This window comes from Alexandromys fortis, unplaced genomic scaffold (assembly GCF_014885135.2).
Source record: "Alexandromys fortis isolate MF-2015 unplaced genomic scaffold, M_Fortis_MF-2015_v1.1 scaffold_65, whole genome shotgun sequence".
NCBI classification, from domain to species: domain Eukaryota; kingdom Metazoa; phylum Chordata; class Mammalia; order Rodentia; family Cricetidae; genus Alexandromys; species Alexandromys fortis.
In genome coordinates, this window is record NW_026067986.1 from 7,881,944 (window position 1) to 7,903,346 (window position 21,403).

At 47.5% G+C, this 21,403-nt stretch overlaps 1 protein-coding gene across 3 annotated transcripts in view; it reads right to left on the reverse strand.

The window, feature by feature from the left end:
* Mfsd6 (major facilitator superfamily domain containing 6) overlaps positions 1 to 21,090 on the reverse strand; it is a 60,096-nt gene extending 39,006 nt beyond the window's left edge. Inside the window, exons 1-2 of one of the 3 annotated variants that reach the window (XM_050159367.1) lie at positions 20,763 to 21,090; positions 4,333 to 5,915 (exon numbers count right to left, since the gene is read on the reverse strand). In XM_050159367.1, coding sequence (XP_050015324.1) covers positions 4,333 to 5,861 — 1,529 coding nt within the window. In that variant the 5' untranslated portion in view covers positions 5,862 to 5,915; positions 20,763 to 21,090. Of the gene's footprint in view, positions 1 to 696; positions 773 to 4,332; positions 5,916 to 20,457; positions 20,582 to 20,762 lie in introns of those variants that run through there. The other 2 variants (XM_050159369.1, XM_050159370.1) reach the window with 2 other exon arrangements.
* Positions 21,091 to 21,403: the final 313 nt, after the last annotated feature.

Consider the following 21,403-nt stretch of genomic DNA (forward strand, 5'->3'; position numbering starts at 1 on the left):
AGAGAGAGAGAGAGAGAGAGAGAGAGAGAGAGAGAGAGGGAGAGAGAGAGAGAGAGAGAAGAAAACCAATGTGGATGGCAGCTAACAAAGTCTCCACATCTAAGCAAACACACTTATATATAGGCCACACACAAAGATCAAAATGCCCGGAAACATACCGGGAACATAGATGTCTGATTCTATATAAAGCCTAGAATTCCTTGAAAGGTCATTGCCTAGGCTTTTTCATGGTCTGACCCTCTCCACGAGAAGTTGAAGCATGCATTTCAATCCCGCATCTCGACAATCACCACCTGACTGGGCCCTCCACATGGTCACCACCAGAACCAGCCCTGTCTCTGAGGACCAGTGTGGACGTTTTTCAACAGTAATGTGTTCTGTGTATCTGGGTTTGACGTGTGTGAGCGGGCGAACGCTCACGCGTGCGGATGCAGATCTACGCATGCTATGTATGTGTGGAAAGGCCCGGGGACAACCTTAGGTGCCGGCGTCACCATCCAACTTGTTTAGGGCAGCATCTCGGTCTTTTCCACGCTCTGCACTCCAGGCTAGCTGGCCTGGGAGCCCCCAAGATTCTTCTCCCGGCCCCTCCTCCCATCTCTCTGAGATTACAGACACACAACAACATCCCGATTACGTGTGGGTTCTAGGAATTCAAACTCAGGTCCTGGTGCTCGCATGGAAGGCAACTCTTACCTGTCGTGTGGTATTTGGATGGTATTCTGACGATAAAGTTTTCTTTGAATCAGAGAGCGGAGCTAGGGGCTAGCCGACCAAAATTAACCATAGAGGTTTTGGAGGACTGAGGACAGATAGAGAGACAGGAAGTAGTAGAACAGGGCTTAGAGAGGGTTCCAGCCTTTTGGATGGAGGAACAGCAGAGATCGGAGGTCACTGGTTGCTTCTCCGCTGCTTCTCTCATCATTCAGGTTCTTACCCCGATATCTGAGTCCTGAGTTTTTAATTGTTAAATCATAATTAAATAAATGCATCATTTACCCACTGAGCTATCCCGCAAGTTTCTTTAATATTTTAATGGGCAGAATTTAAAAGCAAAATGGGGGTAATGACCCGATACTGATGGAATCCTCCTCAAAGCTCTGGAGAGCAACTATGAGACCACAGGAGCCACCTCCTTTGCTACATTGTTCAGCAAGAAAAGGAAGATGTTCTTAGTAACTAAAACCATAAAATTAACATTATATGTACTGTGGATTTCTAAGTAGCTACTAATTCTACTAAGAATGGAATAATATAAGTGTAAGTTCATTTAATTACCAAAAGTCACAGTGAACTGAGCAGAATTTTGTTACAGAAGGTATATATCTAAGGCCTGAGGGTATCACTCAGTGGTAGAGGGCTTACCCAGCACACATGGGGTACTGGGCTCAATCCCCAGTACTAGAAAATAAACAAACGAAAAATCTAAAAAGGAAATAAATATTTCATATAGACAGACATCTTTTTCTAGATGTAAGAAGGGCCTGGTACAGCTATTTTTAAATGTGTGTATACTTTATACTGTTTTCAACTATGTGATTGGCTGATTAAATTATTCTGTCTGGAAATTCCACTTGTTGTTGCCACCTAACTAGACATGCCTTCGGAATAAAATGCTGACACAAGAGATGCTTTGGCGGCGGGGCTCACTCCCACACGAAGGCTTCAGAGACCAGATTTGTCAAGGGCAATGCGCTAGGCATGGCTCGCGCAAGGTACAGAGGGGGCCTCATGCCCACTATTTAGGTGACTTTCTGAATGCCTGTGGTACTTCAGCCACAGGAACGCTAGGTCTGGAAGCCATCTACACAGTGCCTGGCTTTCAGTGACAAGGGGAGGTCAAAGACCTGAGAAAGGAAACGAGCAGGGGACACAACCTCACAAAGAAAATCAAACAGGGAAAAATATTCACACGGACAGCAGGTGGGATGGGGGAGGGGGAAGCGTGAGTCTCACTGAAACATTAAACTAGAAAACACTTTCTCCAGTCTGAAAAGAAGAAACACCATCGTTATCCAAGCTTCCCCATGGCCTGCTCCTTCGTGATTTCATAAATGAACAGCGTATTTGATATTGCATTTTTGCAATATTGTCGTATTTTGTAATTTCGAATGGCAGTGGCAGATCTGAAGGTTATCACAGACACGCAACACACAGGTGTTGTTAGTGAAGTCGGCTTAGTAGTTTATGGACAAGATCGGTCACACTTCTCTACAGGGTGAGTGTTACTATCGCCCGCACCGTGTTTTCGAGCAGGGAAGACCAGGATATGAGGTGTTATTCAGTCTGCCTTTACAGAAACGTTAATGGTAGCAAACACTACACTACGGGGAAAGTAGGTGGTTTATTTTATCTTAATTAAAAGGATAACATAAGAAATTTTGGGCAAAAGGAAGATGTTTAAACAATCCATGTCATTGAGGCATACAGAACTTCAAAATTTAAGGTAATTGGGGGAAATATTATATAAATATCTCTCCCATGTAATATCATGGATGAGAAGACTGTGGTATAACAGTTGTTTTTTCTCCTTTTCTTTCTTTTTTGTTTATTTTCCTGGCAGTTCTAAGGATCAAGACTCCCAGTCACGAGGGCTCTATCACTGAACTACCTACTTATCTAGTACCTGGCTTCGGTATATACCATATGCCCTTGCTCTGTGTCAGTAAGTGTAGGAAGACAAGGCCTACAAGGATAAGAGAAGAGCCAGCCTAGAGTCTGCCTGGGAGCCTAGAAACAGGCGCCGTCAGAAGTCCTGATTGTGAGTGGCCAATGAGGGGAGCCACGTGATGTCAACAGGTTGGAACACAGCTGGGTGCTGGGAGGAGGGGATGTAAGGCTCCTCCCACTGCTGAATAAACACGTCTGTGTTTGCCTTCCACCTCACTCCTGATGTCAGTGCCATCGATGCTGTGCCTTCTCGGCCCCTCTCCCGAGGGAGCCATTAGGTTCCAGCAACATCCGGAGCCTGAGCATGCACAGTGCTGGACAGCACCCCAAGACTGTGTATTTCTGGGAGAAGGCCACTCAAGGCTGTATGGCTTTCCATCCCTTCCGCAGGAACATGGTGGGACCCCCTTTCTTTCCTTCTTTTGTGTTGTCTGTCATGTTTGTCTGCCTGTCCAGTTAGGAAGGCACATTTTTTTTTCTGTTGTGGTTTGTCTAGCGCTGCCGCATAAGGGCTGACCCCCGCTCCCCCAGGAGGTGAAACTGAGGCTCGACTCTCACACCCTGTCCTTGTCCGGAGACACAGTGTGGGCACACAGTCATGGCCTAAGAAACCACAGAAGTCCCCCCACTAAGCATAAAACCTGAAGGTTCAACACAATTTTCCACCCCTGTTGATTGCCATCTTCTCTCTGTCTGTTGCTCACTTGCTGTCTCCCTCTACAAAATGGGTAACTTCTCCTTCCATGTCTGATCTCTCTACAGCATCCAATGGGAAGGAGGCAGATAGTTGAGGCCCCTCGAAACCTGCTGAGTAGAGTGCAGCCACAGTTAAGACTGCACGTACCGCATCCCAGTCAGCTCCACTCCTGTTATGGGAGGCTGAACCTCTGCTGCGGTACCCTTGGAGTGAAGTGCCCCAATGTTCACCTGCCTCTGAAGGCTGTAATTCCCTCATGCTGCAGTATGACACCCAGAAACTGCAGCCCTCCCCAGGCCCAGTGATGATCAAGCAGAAGATCAGACTCTCGTACAAACCTCTAATTGCGGTTCCAGTGACCCCCTAACATGCTCACTGGATGACTTTGTCCATCACATCCAACAGGCACAGATTGGCCATCAAGTCTACTACCAACAGGTTTCTGGCCTGGCATATAAAGCTCTTCCCATTGCTGAATAAACAAGATTTCTGCTTGCCTTTTTCCTGACTCCTATTGTCTATGTCATTGATACGGCACCTTCTCACCTCCTACCCCAAGGGAGCAGTCAGAACCCAGAAACAAGTAAATATTTGAGAATGTAAAAAGGCTGGAGAAAATCAATCACTTTGCCCACTAAAGTCATCCTTTTTAAGTGCCACAGAGAGCAGGCACTCAGGGTCCACAGATTAGGGTTCACCAAGTTGAGATTCCAATGGAGCCCCTTAGTATGGAGCTGTGTGGCCTTTATGACTTTTGGTGGTTGTAGCCTCCTTTTTGTTTCTTGGATAATCCAGATAAATCTATGCCTCACTTCCTTTATTCTTATTTGAAGGAAGAGGCTCAGCGGAAAGCTCCAACCCTCACCTAGACCCAGTCAGAGCATAAACCCTGGAAGTATTAAGGAGAAAAACAATGGGAAAGCCAGCCTCTGAGGAGCAGCCAATAGGAAGCATTCTTTTCTTACCTGATGTGGCCAATCAGCTCAATAAGCTTGTGGCTGAAGAAGTAAGCCGTCAACTCGGACACGTGACTCAGGACCGAACAGACCCCAAAGAGGGTTGTGGTTCCATTCAGATCTTCCAGATGCCAGTAAAGAAAGGTGAACACAAAGCCGTATCCAAAGCCCATGAACCAGGCGACAAACAGCACCGAGCCGTACTGCACACTGCACAGCAGCTTGATCAAGTCCCAGAAGTTGAAGGCCTGCGAGTGGGACGTCGCAGTCGGGGTCTCCTCGGAGGACTCTGTGGAGTTGTCCCGCTCCACCTGTGGGATCTCCACCTCTTTCCCCTTACTGTCGCCGTTTTTGAAGTGGTTGTAGCGGAACCGGAACTGCGTGGCCACGATCAGGGCCATGGTCATGAGGACTCCAAAGACGATGAAGACGATCTGGTAGTTCCGGTACTCGGGGGGCTTGCACCCCTTCCCGTCAATGAACACATCTATGTGGGTGTAGTCAATGCCGATGCCCACAGACAGCATGGCCAGGCCCCAGCCCAGGGAGCCCCACATGCGCTGCAGCCCATAGCGATCTCGGTGTTTCCCCAGGTACTGGAGGGTCACCGTGTCTACGATCGTGACCGAAGAGGCACTAAAAAACTCTCCGATTATGACAACCACCAAGATAACCAAGAATATCGCCTCAACTTCTTGCTGGTCATAAACGAGGGAGACGTGGTCCGATGGTAAAGATTTGGTGGTGGTGAAGACAACAGCGACGGTTGTCTCCGTGGTGTTCCCTGTCGGGGTGGGAGTCACTGTGCTTGCATTCGAAATCAAGTCCGTAACAGGGTGGGTAGCTTCCTCTGTCTGGGGCTGTAGCGTGGGTTCGCTGGTCAAGGTCAAAGCCGTTGAGAAGAGAGCCGTGTCTGAGACATTGGGCGGTAGCAGGTCCCTTTTCTCGCGCGATTTTGGTGCTGTGGTAAAGAAAGCAGCGGTGGAGGAATTCATTGGCAGGATGGTTACTAGGTGGCTTGCGTTGGTGGGGTGAGCTGTGGGGGGAATCTTTGGTATACATCTCAAGGTAGCAGGTTTGACAAATCCAATGCCCAGGTTGAATAAAACCCAACACAAAAGCGAGAAGAGGAGGACGATCTTGCCCTTTCTGAAACGGTCCGCGACTACGCCCCAAAAGGGGGCGCTGCAGAATTCAATGAAGTATCGAATACCCACCAGGAGTCCGCTCTGGCTGGGAGACATTCCCAGCTGTTTATAATACACGGGCAGGAGCGGGTACAGTGAGCCATAGGCGGAGTAAAAGAAAAAATAGAACACCTTGGAAATGAGGAGGTCATTGTTTATCTTCACGCAGTGTTTCTCGATCCAGTCTATTTCCTCCTCGGGAACGGCAGAAGTCTCCGTGGAGGAGGGTGTCTCGTTGGAAGGTGGCTCTGTTTCCCTACAGATGCCATTGAAGGGGTCAGCAAGGACATACTTCCTCTTCTGCTCCTCCTCGTCGTCCGTTAGGATAGCGACTTTATCATCTGCAGCCATGGCTTACCACTCCCATCGGGGTCTGAGACCTTCGGAATCCTGACCCACGGTGACCTTTAAATAGAAACGCAAGACATTTAGTGAGGGGAAATCGTTAGAGCACCCCCTTGCCTAGAAACGAGGCAATCACAACTGTAGAGAAAGTTCTCATCACCTACCACGCTGGCCAAGAAAACCGCTTTAAAATATTAAATATGAGAACCGAGAAATGGCTCAGTAGTTAAATGCATTTTCTGTTCTTAGAGAGGACCCAGGTTCAGTTTTCAGCACCCGGGTCATGTGACTCACAACCCTTCCAACTATCTTTAACTCCAGCTCTGGGACACTGACGCCCTCTACTGGCCTCCACACACACGCAAGCACATACATACATCCACATAGATAGCCAGATGTGCGCACACTGGAGAGACACATACATACACATAAATAAAGATAACATAAGTCTCTTTTGAAAATGAAGTACTCTTGCGGGCACCGTTTGGAGCTGGTTGCTGGCAAGGCATCCGGTATGGAAACAGCCTTGCCATCACCTACACTACACACAACGCTCTCAAGCATCATGTCGGGAGTGAGTTTAAGAAATTAGAACCCAAAACAGGCAACATCTACTGAGGGCTTCCATATAGCTCCATGGGAGAGCATTTGACTGCTGTATGAGAGACCTTGGGTTTGGTCCCCTGCAAGACATACATATAGGAATAGATGTGGTTTCAACCTTCTAGTAGTTTGCAAAAGAAAAAAAAAATTATTGAGCTCTTACTACACCAGGTAACGCTTAAAGACTTATACGTGTGTTATTTCACACTCATTACAACATGCTAACTGCTTTGCCCACTTTACAGATGAGAAAAAATGAGGCCTGAAAGGTTAACTAAGAAGTGTCAGAGCCTGGATTTGAACCCTACCTTATAGAGTCAGTACATATAATGTCATACAATATTGGGAGTATACAACCTGCAGCCTATGGGCTATGTGTGTTTTGGGATAGCTACGAATGTAGCCCAACACATGTGTTAATAACAAGGTCATGCTATGGTGTCCAAAGCATGGACATTTCCACCACCAGAATATCAAATACCACACGTTAGATAATAAATCAAAAGAGAAGGGTGTTTCTTTATATGAAAGATTAGCAATACGTCAATGGTAAAAGTTTATAGAAACCCTGCCACATTCCATACTTTTCTCTTGCTTTTACTACAGAAATGATTATGAAATCAAAAGATTGGGCTTACACCAAACTTGGTGCCCTCTAGTTGCACAGTCTGGTGCTAAAAGGGGCGCTCACTGCATTCATTTCACGTCTCTTAACTTTTCCGGCAGCGAGAAATATCACCTCCACTCGCCGCCCCAAGTGATGCTCCTACCTTTTTTCCCAATATGAATTGACATTTATAAAAAAAAAAATTCCAGGGGGCTGGAGAGATGGCTCAGTGGTTACGAGCACTGTCTGCTCTTCCAGAGGTCCTGAGTTCAATTCCCAGCAACCACATGATGGCTCACAACCATCTGTAATGAGATCTGGCGCCTTCCTCTGGCATGCGGGCGTACATGGAGGTAGAATGTTGTATACATAATAAATAAATCTTTAAAAAAAATTCCAGATTCGGGTGCATGTAAACAGCTTTAGATCTCTACAAAGCTCCAAGATAAACAATAGAAACTTTTGTTTTCTTTAAGACAGCATCTCACTAGGTAGAACTTGCTCTGTAGACCGGACTGGAACTCTAAATTAAAGGTACACCATCGCAAGCAGTGCCGTGACTCCCTGACAGCAGAGTTTAACCCCAAACCCTGCTTTTCCCATCACGGGTCCCTTTGCAGGAGAAACACCTCCAAAACCGTTGGCTTTCGGGGCTGTACCCAAATGGGCTTTCTGGTATTGTTGATCAAGACACGCCTCGTCCCATCAGTGACTATGGCTCTTCCTGGCAGCGTGAAGAGCCATACACTTGCCAATCCTGCGAGCTTTATAAGCCTGATCTTAAGAGCTAATTTCTGGGTCTTGCCTGATTCTGCCCTTTTGTGGTACTGGGGACAGAATCTGGGGCCTTGGACATGCTTGGCAAAGGACTCTTTCAATGGGCTACAGTCCCAGCCCTGACCTTTTTCATCTTAGTAGCAAAAGAAAAAGTTTCGCTTTTTCCTCAGATAAAGACCTCTTACTGCCTGGCTATGACAGACTGTCTTCAAGGCAGTGTTGTTATTTTCCTTATCCTCTTCGGTTCAGCAGCTTCAGTCACTCTTGGAAAGCACAACTACCCCCCCTCCCACCTTCCTGAACTGTTTTGCTGTCTCAGCTCAAATTGGAAAGACATGTTTGCTGTCCCTAAAATGGAGCGTTATATCACACGGGTGGTTGAACAGAGGTATTTCACTCCCTTCCCTAACTCACCTGCAACTGACAGTAAACAAACACACGCACAGAAATGTGCACGGGTACACTCAGCAGTCACAACCTAAGCTCTGGAGAGTTAAGAGGTTAAGGCCATGCAGCGCCAGGCCCAGCCCAGATATTTGTTTTCAGACAATATTTTCATGTCCTACTTGGGTTTTGAGGAAACAGAACGCAGTCATGGAGAAACCTGTGATGACCTCGGGACCAAGGGCAAAGAACCAAGCCAGGAACGGAACAATGTCTGCGTTTTAATAAAATGAAGATTTGCTCGAGGCAATGGACGTTGAATTGGATTACATCTGACAGTTGCGGTACAGATGAGACAGTTGTGCGGGCTGTTAGCAGCGCCTGAGGTTTAGTGTGTTCACAGTGAGGGGCCGCTGCGCTATTAGGAGCCCAAGATGGCAGCTCTTGGCACCTCCCTGCCAAGTTCCCAGGCTGAAGCCCTAGCCACCACTGAGGTGCCTCAGGACAGGGGTCCTCCTGAGAAATCACAGCTCTATCCAACAACAGAACAGGCTTCTCTTTCCCAAAGGCCCCTGCTGAGCAAAGGGTAGGTAAAAACACAGTAAGAACATGGCTGACTGAAGTCAGTAAGCGGTCTTCACTGGGAACTCTGACCTGCAAGTCCCCCGCCTCTGGAACCGTGAGAAATTAACCTTACTGCCGGTCCATGTATGGAGCTTTGTGTCAGATCTTGTGAATTCTGGGTCAGCCAACACAGATCCATCCAACTCCTCCCTCCCTGAGACAGACAGCTCTTGCCTTACAGCTTCCCTGGACATTATACACGGAAATCACACACAGACCTTCCCGAGGACAGGAGCGCAATCTGTGTAAGGCTGGCTTTTGTTTATTTCTTAGAAGGCTGAACGTTTTCTCACCCAGGAGACTCCAACGCCAGTAATCAGCACCACACTGTGAAAACCTAACACAGCCCTCAAAGCCTCCTACCAGTTCCTACCCCGCGTCATTCCTACAGCAGGGATTTCTGAATTATTGATGCGAGGCAGTGAAATCATTCTTGCTAAAATAGATAGCTTCCTTCATTTGTTATTAAAATGGCTCAAATCTATATTGTCCATATAAGCGAGAAACCTCTGGGAGGGGGTAGAATCAGCTTTATAACCGAGGCATGATTCGGCATGACTTTCACAAAGTCAGGTCATGAACACGGTGGCAGCGTGTATTCGGGGTAGCGGTGGCACAGCTGTGAAGGAGGAGCGCAATACCCCTGGTTAACACAGGAGAGAACTGTTTCTTCTGCCACTGCTACCGTGACTCGGTGTCACCCAGAAACCGAGCAGAAGCTGTGAAACACCTATGTCCTGAACCCCGAGAGCCAGCTCTACCTAGTCAACTGTCACTGACCATTCAAGATGTCCTCGAGCAACCTCAGTCGGAAAGCAGAACTCGGCCACTGGCTGCTTCAATTCCTTGCTCCCAGAGAAGGCTAGGGGAGAGCACAGCAAACCAGCCTCGGAGTCCTGATGTTTAGACACATGAGGTTATGCTCCGGGGCAGTCACTTCAACCCCTCGCCTTTCCCAGAAGAGCTGTGTTCAGAAGCACACACGCAATATCTATCCTACAGATCTTTGGGGATCAGGACTGCTTTAGTAGCCACTGCCCAATCAGCCAACGTCACGAAAAACCAATACAAAAGAAAAGGAGCCCACGGTACCAGGGCACTGAAGCACAGCACAGAGAACGGCTGATTGGGAATCTTCTTCTTCTTCCTGAGGCATTGTGAAGTTGAGGGCTGAGCCAAGCTAGGGGACAATGCCCAGACTCACGTTTCCAGCTGGGCCCTCCAGGCTCTCAGCATCTCTGCCCCGGCTCCCAGAGCTGCACAAAAGCTGTAGGCACAGCACTGCACAGGGACTGAGGCTCCTCCCAGAACCTGCCACCCCAGCATTCCTGGAAAGTCCTTCCCTGACCAAAATCTGTCTGTGAGAAGACAAACAGATCCCTAACGTGGGGTGGCTCCGCCAAGGTGATGTATTCACCCATTAATTCGCAGTAGAGTGCCTGGTCCCCATCACTACCGCTAACCACAGCACAACGCCGGTCACGGCTTCAGTTTAACTCACGGTTTAACTCAGTCTCCACCACAGTTTCCCAGAGTACACGTGACCAGTTTCCTACTGTGGGTAAGGAAACCGAGGCACAGCAGCCAGCCCGCCCCAGCTCACACACACCCAGAACCAACTGAAGAGATGGATCTAATTTCAGATTGTCTGTGCTCTTACCTAGATGCACTGTGCAGCTATTCAATAAGGTGTCGAAGGCATGTCCTTGCCTCAAACTCATGTTCTGGAGTAGGTAAGATAAGCCTTAAACTCGGGAAACATTAAATAATGTCAAGAGTTAAGAGGCATTTGAGAACAGTAATGAAATAGAAGCAACTGCGTAATGAATGAGCAATAACAAACTACCTAACCCGAGTAAAGAGTTCATGCTTCAGACAGGAGCTCACAAGAAAATGAAGGATTTTCAATGTACTCTTATTTACAGATTGCATGATTCTATATATCGGTGATGCCAAAGACACCAGCAGAAAACTCTGAGGTCTGAGAAATGGTGGCAGGAGACAAAAATCCCATGTGATACAGGACCATGCTCAATCACACACACACACACATAAACACATGCACATCCACACATACACCCACATGCACACGCATATGCACATACACACATATGCACATGCAATACACGTGCACACACATGTGCACATATGATACACACATACACACACATACACACACAAAAATACACATACACGTACTCATACACATACATACATATGCATATACACACATGCACACATGTATATGCCCACTCAAGCACACACACACGCACACACACACACACACAACAAAGGAGCATATAAAATGGAGAAAAAGAAAGAAAAAGAGAGACTTAAATGGAACCAAGGTCTTTCAGGAAAGACAGGGATTATCTCAGGCAGAAGCGAGACTAAAATTGAACCTTGAACGATAGTTAAGGCTTATCTCAGGCAAAGGTGAGAGAGAAAAGTTCCCGGATAGGAAATGAAAGGAAACCCAGGTTCCTTATGGAATTTACAGCAGGGCTGCGGAGTATGGTGTGGCTGCCAACCAGGACAGATTACAGGACGCTTGAATACCAGCCTGAAGGTCAACACAGCACAAAACACAGTACTAAAGACTGAAAAGATGGTCATTCTTTCTTTTCTCTCAATCTAACAGATATACACTGAACACCAACCAACAGATGGACAAGTGGAGAGGTACTTTGGGGCCCACGGTTTACACAGTGGAAACCGTATAGTCAGTCCCTGCTTTCCAGTCCAGTAGAGAGAGACACGGAGCACTCTCTGTCCCAACACAATGCTTCAAATGCTAAGGCAGGTGCAGGCCTGGAGGTGAAGCTCGTGAGGGAGCTTCTCCATGAAGCTGAAACAGGTGGAAGTCATTCAGGAGAAGGGCAGGGATTCTGATCCCAGGGGCCTGAGCCGGGCTGGGACTAAAATCACAGCCGTCAAAGCCCCAGGAAAGTTTCAGCCTCTCCCGCTACAAGGGAACAAGGGGTTCGCTGCGGGAGTGAGATGGTGCGCACTAGACCTTAGCCCTGTGCCGGGGATAGGCAGGAACATGCGGGGCTTCCCTATGCAGAGAGCAAGGGAGAACCTCTGCTGGAATGAGGCAGGGAGTAGAAAGGCCACACTGGGACTTTGCAAACATTCTACCGTCTGAACTTTTATTTCAGCAGGGTCTTATGACTGAGCAGGATCTAAAGGATGTGCTAGGAAGTTTTAGGACTAAGGGTAGCTTGTAAACTGTGCCCGATGCAGCCGTTGTTAGCGCCAGGAAACGGATTCATTCAGGGACGCCGTCCCTCACCTTCCTCCGTTTAATTTCCGCACACGCAGTTCTCACGCCTGAGCTAGTACATGATTTACCGGCAGGCCCACTTGCTGTCTTTCCACGGCTCTCCTCCCTACCCACAAGACTACAGACCCAGCAGAAAGGGACCTCCGACGTCACATACTGTCCTTTACGTCTGTCACTTGGCTATTCCCAGTGGCGATAGAGGCTCTTCATGTTCCTTAAGGTTTGTGATCGGGGATTAAGTTTAGAAAACAGCACAGGGCAATCCCAGCTATTCTGGCTTTGATAAGATGATGTCTCTTTAACCCTCCTTTGCCTCTTGGTAAGATGAGGATGAAAACGCCAACCCAAGCCAACCAGGGTCTGAGGACTTAACTGAAACTACGTGTGGAAACAGCAAGTTTTTCATTCAGTGGTGGAGTGGCCGCTGCAGTTTTAGCCCGTGATATCCTATCGACTTCCCAGTTATTCTAAACATAGTCTTCTCAAGTGGACATTCTAGATCTACCTGGCATCCCCCGTGAACTAGGCTGGTATTTTACCCATGATGCTCAGAGACTGCTACATCAGCTTCCTCGTCCACAGCCTAGAAGGTGGGAATGGGGTTCTGGCTCTCAGAGAACACCCTTGACTTACAGACTGGAAGAAGACACGTCTTCAGTCCCCAAAATAGCTGCTCATTTAAAAAGAAGCATTTGGCATATCTGGGACATCACAAATCTGAAAGCAAGGGCTGGAGATCTTTAACAGTTCTGCTAAGAGGACAACGGGAGCAGACAAACAGCCACGTAATTTTTGCTTTATGGGGAGAAACAAATATCAATTAAAAAGAAATTACAGCTCAGGTCCTTCAGATCGTCAAACGGATCCCTGACTATGCATTTTAGGTGTCTGGCTGAGTTTACATGTAGGTATCTTAGAATACCTTGGAATATAATTTTTTTTTTTGATTTGAGACAGGGTTTCTCCGTAGCTTTTGGTTCATGTCCTGGAACTAGCTCTTGTAGACCAGGCTGGCCTCGAACTCACAGAGATCCGCCTGCCTCTGCCTCCCGAGTGCTGGTCTTAAAGGCGTGCGCTACCACCGCCAGGCTGGAATATAAATTTGAAGCTGGAATCTCATCACCTTCTTTCAAATAACTGTCCCCTCGTAAAACAAGCCTGGCAGGAAGAACAAGAGACAATCCCACGAGAGGTGAAGAGCCTTTTCAAAGAAACATATTTCTATTTTTCCCGTTTCTCTGATGGAAAAATGCAACAGAAGCTCCAGAGAAATCATGGGTCTGAGCCTGTGTGTTTGTTTAGAAGATATACAATGTAGCGACTTAGAGGAATTCCGGGGCTTTTGTAAAGGGGAAGCAAATTGTATTGATCTCTTCCTCAACCACAATCACCAGCCCGGTGGCAATGACATTGTGTGTGTGTTGCGCCACCCAAGCGAATAGGCAGGGGTGGCAATAGCCACTGCGCTGACGCTTAGAAACCACTTCCTCAAGGAAATAACATTACAAATAGGAGTGCCCAATTACTCAGCTAACAGTGCAAAGGACCAGGATGATTGAGCAGGCAGTGTTTAAAGGTGTTTAGAGGGAAATCCTTTCCCCCTTGATATGCCAAGGTGCCAACAATGCATCTCACCAAGGCAAGCTCCCAGACTCGGGATTCTGCTTAGCCCCTCAGCAAGGCCCCAGGGAACTCCACCGATCCCCCCCCCCCTTCCAAGTACCATTGTTATGATCAGAGGTCTCTGAAAGCGTTAAACAAATGTGTCACACACTGGTGGTGATGGGGGGGGAGTTCTGGGAATTTGGTGGCTTCAGTCCCCCCTCCCATTTCGTAGCAACAGAACTGGTAGCCGGGGAGGGGGAGGGGAGGACAGGGAGGATGAGCTTGACCCCCATCCCCAGTCAAGGGCTAACTGCTCATTTGGCTGTTGTCTTCACTCACACTACAGTCCCAGTGACTGACTATAAGTTTGGTTGTCAGTAAACCAGAAATAAAAATGACTTTAAAAATCTTTTATGAAAATCGAAAAGGATTTGAGGAATTGAGGCAAATTGTTTAATGTTTTATAGAAGATTTTCCTTTAATAAATAATCGTTGATTATCCCACTGAGATAATTTACATAAAATGAAAATAAGTTTTGAAAAAGACACAGTACTGTCCAGTTTGAGTGACTGACAGGTTGCTTTGGAAAGCTAGCTAAATGGATTCTTTCAGCCAGAGTTGCACAAGGAGTTCCCCGCCCAATATTCTCAGAAAAGGAAAATAAGATTTAAATTTTTCTATGCCCATGAACTTATTGCCAACCCTTTTTAGTTGAGTCTACTAAATACATTATTAGTATAGTTAATTTATTTATATATTAAGTATAATTATACTATATAAGTATAGTATATTTATATAGTCTAAAAGAAGTGTGTGGGGGGGCTGGAGAGATGGCTCAGCGGTTAAGAGCACTGACTGCTCTTCCAGAGGACCTGGGTTCAGTTCCCAGCACCCACATGGCAACTCACAACTGTCTAAAGATCCAGTTCCAGAGGATCTGACACCCTCACAGCAGTGCACATAAAATAAAGTAAATAACCAATAAGAAATATTTTTTTTAAAAAAAGAAGTGTGTGTGCCCCGAGCACATCCCACGTGTCATTTAAGATTGTCTAGCCGCTTCTTGTGCTGTTCAAGTTCCGATTGCTGAGAAGGGTCCCATGCTATCAATTCTAATGATCCAATACCTTCAGCAAGAGTTTATTACTTAGCGTGCTAAAGAGAAGAAGTTTGAATATATAATCCTAGCAGTACCTTGTGAAATGCTGGTGAAGATGAGGATTGGCAAGCATGCGCATTCACCATGAACAGAAGTGCAGATTTTTCTGGAAAGCAACAGTTTCATTGTAGACAATGCAATGGTTTTCACAGTAAGCAATGCAAAGCAGGAATAAATTAGGGTATAAGGGAAAATTAGAATCATATACCCATATCATGGGAAAACATAACTTAAGCATAACATATACAAACAAACAAACAAACAAAAGCCAGAACAAACCCTATGTACCATGTCAGTTTTTAATCTATAAATCTGTGGTGTTCACATAAGATGTATTTTAGGATGAGACTTGAAGAAGAAACATGGAACTGTTATAAGGGTTATCTGTGGATGATGAAATCAGGCCTCCAAGGGCTGCTTCCCCTTAGAGTGGCTAGATTGTTCTTTGATGAACATTCACCACTTTTCAAATACATTTGCTTTGCTTTAAACACAAGGCATCTAAGTGACACCCGGGGTACCCCTGATCCTAGAGATGGCGGACAATCATAGGGACTTGCCAAACTGATGTTTATTGCTCAGAGATGCCTTATGCCACCTGAAAAAAGAAAAAAAAAACATTCAAAGGGCTCATCCCAGGGGCTTTGCAATTGGAGAAGATCTAACACCATTAATATGAAGCATCATAACTTGAAAAATAGTAATATATATGTATGTATATATATACATAACCATATACCCATATATATATATTCTTTTTTCAAGTATGAAAAATGAAGTCTAGTCATTAAACTCCCATAACAAAGGCGACTTTCAGGCACATCAGTCCACTAACACAGTGCAGACATCACCATGGACAACCTGAAGAGTCATTCACTGTCCAACGGCCCTAAGAGCTTGAGCCTCGGCATCAAACCATGTTTACCAAGAGCAGGGAACTCTTTAGCGACACAGACAGTAGGGTTGCCACGTTATTCGCTCCGGATTTCTGTGTTTCGTGTAGGGAATTTGTGTTTTGCTGTGTGTGAGCAAGCTTCTCTGTTCTGGGCCCAACCTAGGGTGCTGAGTTGAACACATGGAGAGCTAAAGGGACCCAACCGAAGAGTGGAGGCTTCCCACACAGGAGGGAACCAGTCCAGACTCGTCAGTCACTTTCCCTTGGCATGGCTCACCCACAAATCAGGCTAGTCCAGGCAGCAACAGTTCCTCTTTCTAGTTCTCCTTTGTCTCCCCATCAAAGCCACAGCAGCCTCCCTCTGGCCACAGCTGACTCATGGGGTTCCCAGCTTCCCTCCCATTCTCCTGCAGCTCAGACAGCTCAAAATACTTTTATACATTTCTTCCACCATTCAGAGTTGGATTCCCCTGTTTTCTAATTACAGATATTTCCTGAATTATGCTCCCTTCTGGAACACACTCAGAGGAAATGGCAAAAAAAAAAAAAAAAAAAAAAAAAAACTGCCTCCTAATTCACTCCCTTTCACATCTCCTGATCATGGCTCTTCTAGTAGATTGCATCTTTCATCTTTGCTCCATTCTTTCACCCTACCCCACCCCATCCCAAAATGTGGCAGAGCCACCAGCTGTAAGCAACAGTGCACGCCTTTCCTTACTGCCAGAGCTGGACATGCTCTTAGCTCCATCAGCACCACCTACAGCTCAGCCACGCCTACATTTTACTGAACCAAAGCAGAAGGCTGTGTGGACGACACACAGCAGGCTATGCAGGTTTAACTCTTACTGGGCGAAGACAGGGATGTGTGTGTGTGTGTGTGTGTGTGTGTGTGTGCGCGCGCGTGCGCGCGCGCGTGCAAGCGTATACACACACACAGACTTTAGAGATACAAAGTAGTAACTAGAAGACAGAGAGAGAGACTTTAGAGATACAAAGTCGTAACTAGAAGGGGGGGGGCTTTAGAGATACAAAGTAGCAAAAAAGAAAGAGAGAGAGAGAGAGAGAGAGAGAGAGAGAGAGAGAGAGAGAGAGAGAGAGAAAGAGAAAAACGAGATACAAAGTAGTAATAGAAGTGTAATATCTATAGCAGACACAAACTCAAGGCTTGGGTTCTACATTTTAAATATTTATTTTCATTTTCTTTTTTTGGCCTTTGCACCAACAAATCAAACATCATTTGCCACAACAAAGGACTCTGCTAGTGCCCAAAAGTCGAATGAATTGAGACTATGCCGTTTTCCAAAATAATGCACATCTTTCAGATACAGAGGCCCAACCAGCTACAAAGAAAGGGCAGTGCATCAGTGAGTCTACATATTGGATAACCTGCTAGTCAGGAGTCAAGGAAACGGGCAAGACCCACAAAAGCTGTCTTCACACACTGTAGGCCAGGACACTGAATACCCAGACAGCCAGCTCTGGGTAACGAAACAAGGAGGAGTTACAAACCCAAAGGGAATGTCCCAGGTGGAGCCCCTGGGGTGTGTTTACTGTCCCAAATTCACATCACAACCTAAAAGTACTGTGCCCGAGGAAATGCCATGAACGGTCCACCTAAGGACGAAAGTTTTACCCAAACTGGCCTTAACCAGGGTGGTCCTTTTGCGCTTGGTTACCCCAACATCAGGCAGACTTCTTTCTGCCTGAAACACAATGAAAACCTCAAATAGAATGCTACACATTGCCTATAACAGCCAGAACAGCTCCTGTACAAAGCAACTTTACAAGGAACTCCTCTGCCAGGCGGCATTATAGTAACATTGCATCCTAATGAACCAAGATCATTGAGGTCTTCTTCACACAGAAAACGCAAGAGAGTGGTATGTCTCCTTGAATCTGAAGAGTGAATGTGTCTTGCTTTGGATTTCTAATTCTGAGCAGGAAAATGCCTTGGCTTTTAAGAGTTCTACACATTAGTTAATACAAGAGTAGTGAGAATTGTGGGGCTGCCTTAGTGTTACCAAATACACAGTGTGTGTCGGGCTAAACTGGGTGATGACTTGCTGTTCCTGAAATGTCACTATGGGAACCCGAAGGCCTCTCGGATGCCGTATTTTCCTGAGGTGACACAACAGGCAAGCTGACTCTTCCCATCAACTATTCACTCCACCAAGAGAGAAAACAAAATTGTCTCTCTGCTTTGTAGTCACAAGCAAGACCTGGCAGAAAGGAATTCTGACATGCCAGTGTGCAGCACCAAAGCATTCTTCTTGCATGAAAGCCAGCAGGTTGTAGACTATGCCACAGCCAATGTTGGGAAGGGGCAGTTGGCCACCCTCAGAACTTCTCTGCCCTTGATGTCATCTTTCTTTCCTAAAAACACTGTATGTGATGGTTAGATGTATCCAGTCTGCAGTTAGATGTATCTAGTCTACGGTAAGATGCATCCAGTCTTCTCTTAAGTGAATTATTCTCTTCTTCTTTCCCCCTTTTAGTTTATATAACAAAAGAACGTGTGCTTTTTCCAATTGTTAACCCATATTTCACTTTCTAAGGTCAAAAGGAAAAGTACCACTTTATCTCTTCCCCCGCCGCTGTAAGGTAACTACACTTAACAATTTGAGGCCAAGCAATCCCATATATGCCAATACTGATGTTTCAGTAAATGAATATAAATCTGGTCTGCAATCTGCCTTTTCACTTGATATGCTTCGAGTTTTCTTCGCCAACACACCAGTGCAGCTAGCAGACGCAGGCGTCTCATTTCTCGACTTCCCTGCTGGACAAACTCTAAAGATTCACCGAAGATCAAAACGAAACTTTAAGAACCCATTGATCTAATACTCAATTCATCTTTGGCAATAAGGTTTACCACTCCCTGTAAATTCAAAAGCGGTAAGAAAACATGGGGAAAACGCTATAGATTCACAAATTTATATGCATTATCAAGACAGAGATTGTTCTGTGTGGGTAAGTGGTACCATGTTTAATACACGTGTGTTGAAAGAAAATTTACTTTTAAAGGCAAGGAGCAAAGGAAAGCATCTAGGTAGATGGTGACACTTAATAGATCCTGAGCAGGGAGGGACACCATGTGGAAATTTCCTATGATTTGAGGCCAGAAGCACGGGCCAAATCTAACTCCACCTCTTATTGAGTATGTGGTTGGTCTAAGTTGCATAACTTCTCTGAGCTTCCCTTTCATGGTGCATAAAAATTAGGGATCAGACACCAGTACAGAGATTTGGAAATTAACTCTTCAGGGTGGTAGCTTTAAAAAGAATAACTATTGATACTGCAGAAGATTTATATATATATGTGTGTGTGTGTGTGTGTGTGTGTACAGTGGGCAGAATTGGTGATCCAATATCCACACCACAAAACATGTGCTATTTGGTCCTGTGTAGTCTCCTTTTTTTTTTCTTTTCTTTTGTTTTGGTTTTTCGAGACAGGGTTTCTCTGTGGTTTTGGAGCCTGTACTGGAACTAGCTCTTGTAGACCAGGCTGGTCTCGAACTCACAGAGATCTGCCTGCCTCTGCCTCCCAAGTGCTGGGATTAAAGGCGTGCGCCACCACCGCCCAGCTTGTAGTCTCCTTTTTAAGCAGCCTTCTTGTTTTATATTTACCTTTATAGAGAGAGGGACTGGGAAATGAGTAACTATAAAATACTTAATAATTTTAATTCATTATAGAAATAAGACTCTCTTTACTCCCCCAAGTGTGTCTTGCACGGAGCTCATTAACAATGTTTCAACTTTTTCCTAAGGAACCTGTGAAAGGGGCCATTCGCCCTTCCTCATCACTAACTGAAAAATCTTCCACAGATACTAATGACAAGCAGTTTTGAGTGTCAGAGCCAAGCCTCCCAATGCAGAGGACTCTATCCTCCCCGCTCTCTTCACAAGACCATCAATAATGCATACACCTTTAGCTGGCTAGCTGGGAAGCGATGTTCTGCGCAGTACACGGACCTGCCAAACATTCGCCTCCTTTCACACATTAAACTGGAGGCTCCCTGCTTTCAACTACATCTAATATCACGCTATCACATCGTGAACTTTCAGAAAAACAAAAAGAAATGTGGCTGCTACACTATCCATCCATCTTCTTTGTACATGGGAGAAACCTGCGGCCCGGAATGATGTAACAACCCAAGAACACAAAACTATGTAGACACCAGATGGGAGCTGAACTTCAACTCCAGGCAAGGTTATTTCTACGACGGATCGGCAGATATGTTCTGGTGGATGTAGAAGTAGTATTAAACGCTTTAGGATGAAAGGAAAGGTTTGTCGTTTCGCAGGCATGTGGGAAAAGCAAAACGCACAGCGAGTCAGGCTCAAGGGTAATAACCCACGGGCAAGGCGAGACCACGTAGATGGGGTGTATAGAGGGGGAGGGGCCACATCTGAATTCTTCACCCTCCGAAGATGGAAATGTACCTGGTAACCTCCGTTTAGGAAGGGACTTATGCCCGAGCTGAAGCTAGTCAGCACGCACGACGCGGGCATTTCTCCTAGTGAAGGTAGCAGCCCGGGGAAGAGGTGTGAGCCCCCCGTGTTTGTTTCCGTCAGTTTCCTCCTGCCACTCAGGGGCCAGGTCCCTGTCACCGGCCGGCCGTAGGGACACTGTCGCCTCCCCCCTTTCCCGGGGATGTTTACCTCCAGGGCGACAGTGGGGCCGGGCTGAGACGAGCCTGGGGACCCGAGAGGCCCACCCTCGCCCCCACCTTCTGCTGCAGCTGGGGCGGCGGGCAAGGGCTCCCGGGCAGCGCCTTTGTTTTCCCGACTCCAATTACGTTTGCGGAAGTGCTGCCAGCGCGGGGGACGCCGCGCCGCTGCCCTGCACCCTGAGGATGACAGGCGGCGCCCGGGCAGCGGGCGGAGGCTCGGGAGCCGGGCGGCGCCCACCCCGCAGCAGGTGCACGGCGGAGGCTCGGGAGCCCGGGTGGCGCCGGCCCACTCACCTGGCGGCGCTCAGCTGCGCGGGGCGCGGGGAGCCCTGTCTCCGGGGTGCGGGGCGGCGGCTCGGGGCGCCGGGGCGGCGGCGGGCGGGCCAGAGCGCAGCATGTCGGTCGGGCGGCTCGCTCCTGTCCCGGGGCTGCAGCGGCGGGCGGGCGGCTGGATGAGAGCCGGGTGGGGCGAGCGACGGTGGTGGCCTGGCGCGGCCGCCGCGCGACCTTCTGTCCGCTCCTCCTCCCGCTCGAGTCCTGGGCCCGGCCTCGCCGCCGCCACTGCCTTCGCTCGCGACCGGCTGGACCCGTTTCAGGGCTGAGCTGGAGGACCGGGCGCCAGGTGCAGCGCTCCGCCTCCTGCGGCGGCGGATGCGTCGGGCGCCTCCTCCCCGGCCTCCCGCCCTCTGGGGCCGCCCCAGGGACCCAGGATCCAGCCCCGCTAAGGTGGCACGTCCCCGTCCCCGAAGGGGGAAAGAGGAAAGTGGGCGATGTCCCATCCCTCTCCATCCCCATCCCACCACACCCAACAGCTCCTGCAGAGCCGCATTCTGCTCCCCAATCATTGGATGGGCGCGGGATGTTGGAGGGGCCTTGAGGCCCAAAGTACATAACCACCTGGCAGTTCGCAAGCATTTAATAGGTGCCCCACTCAA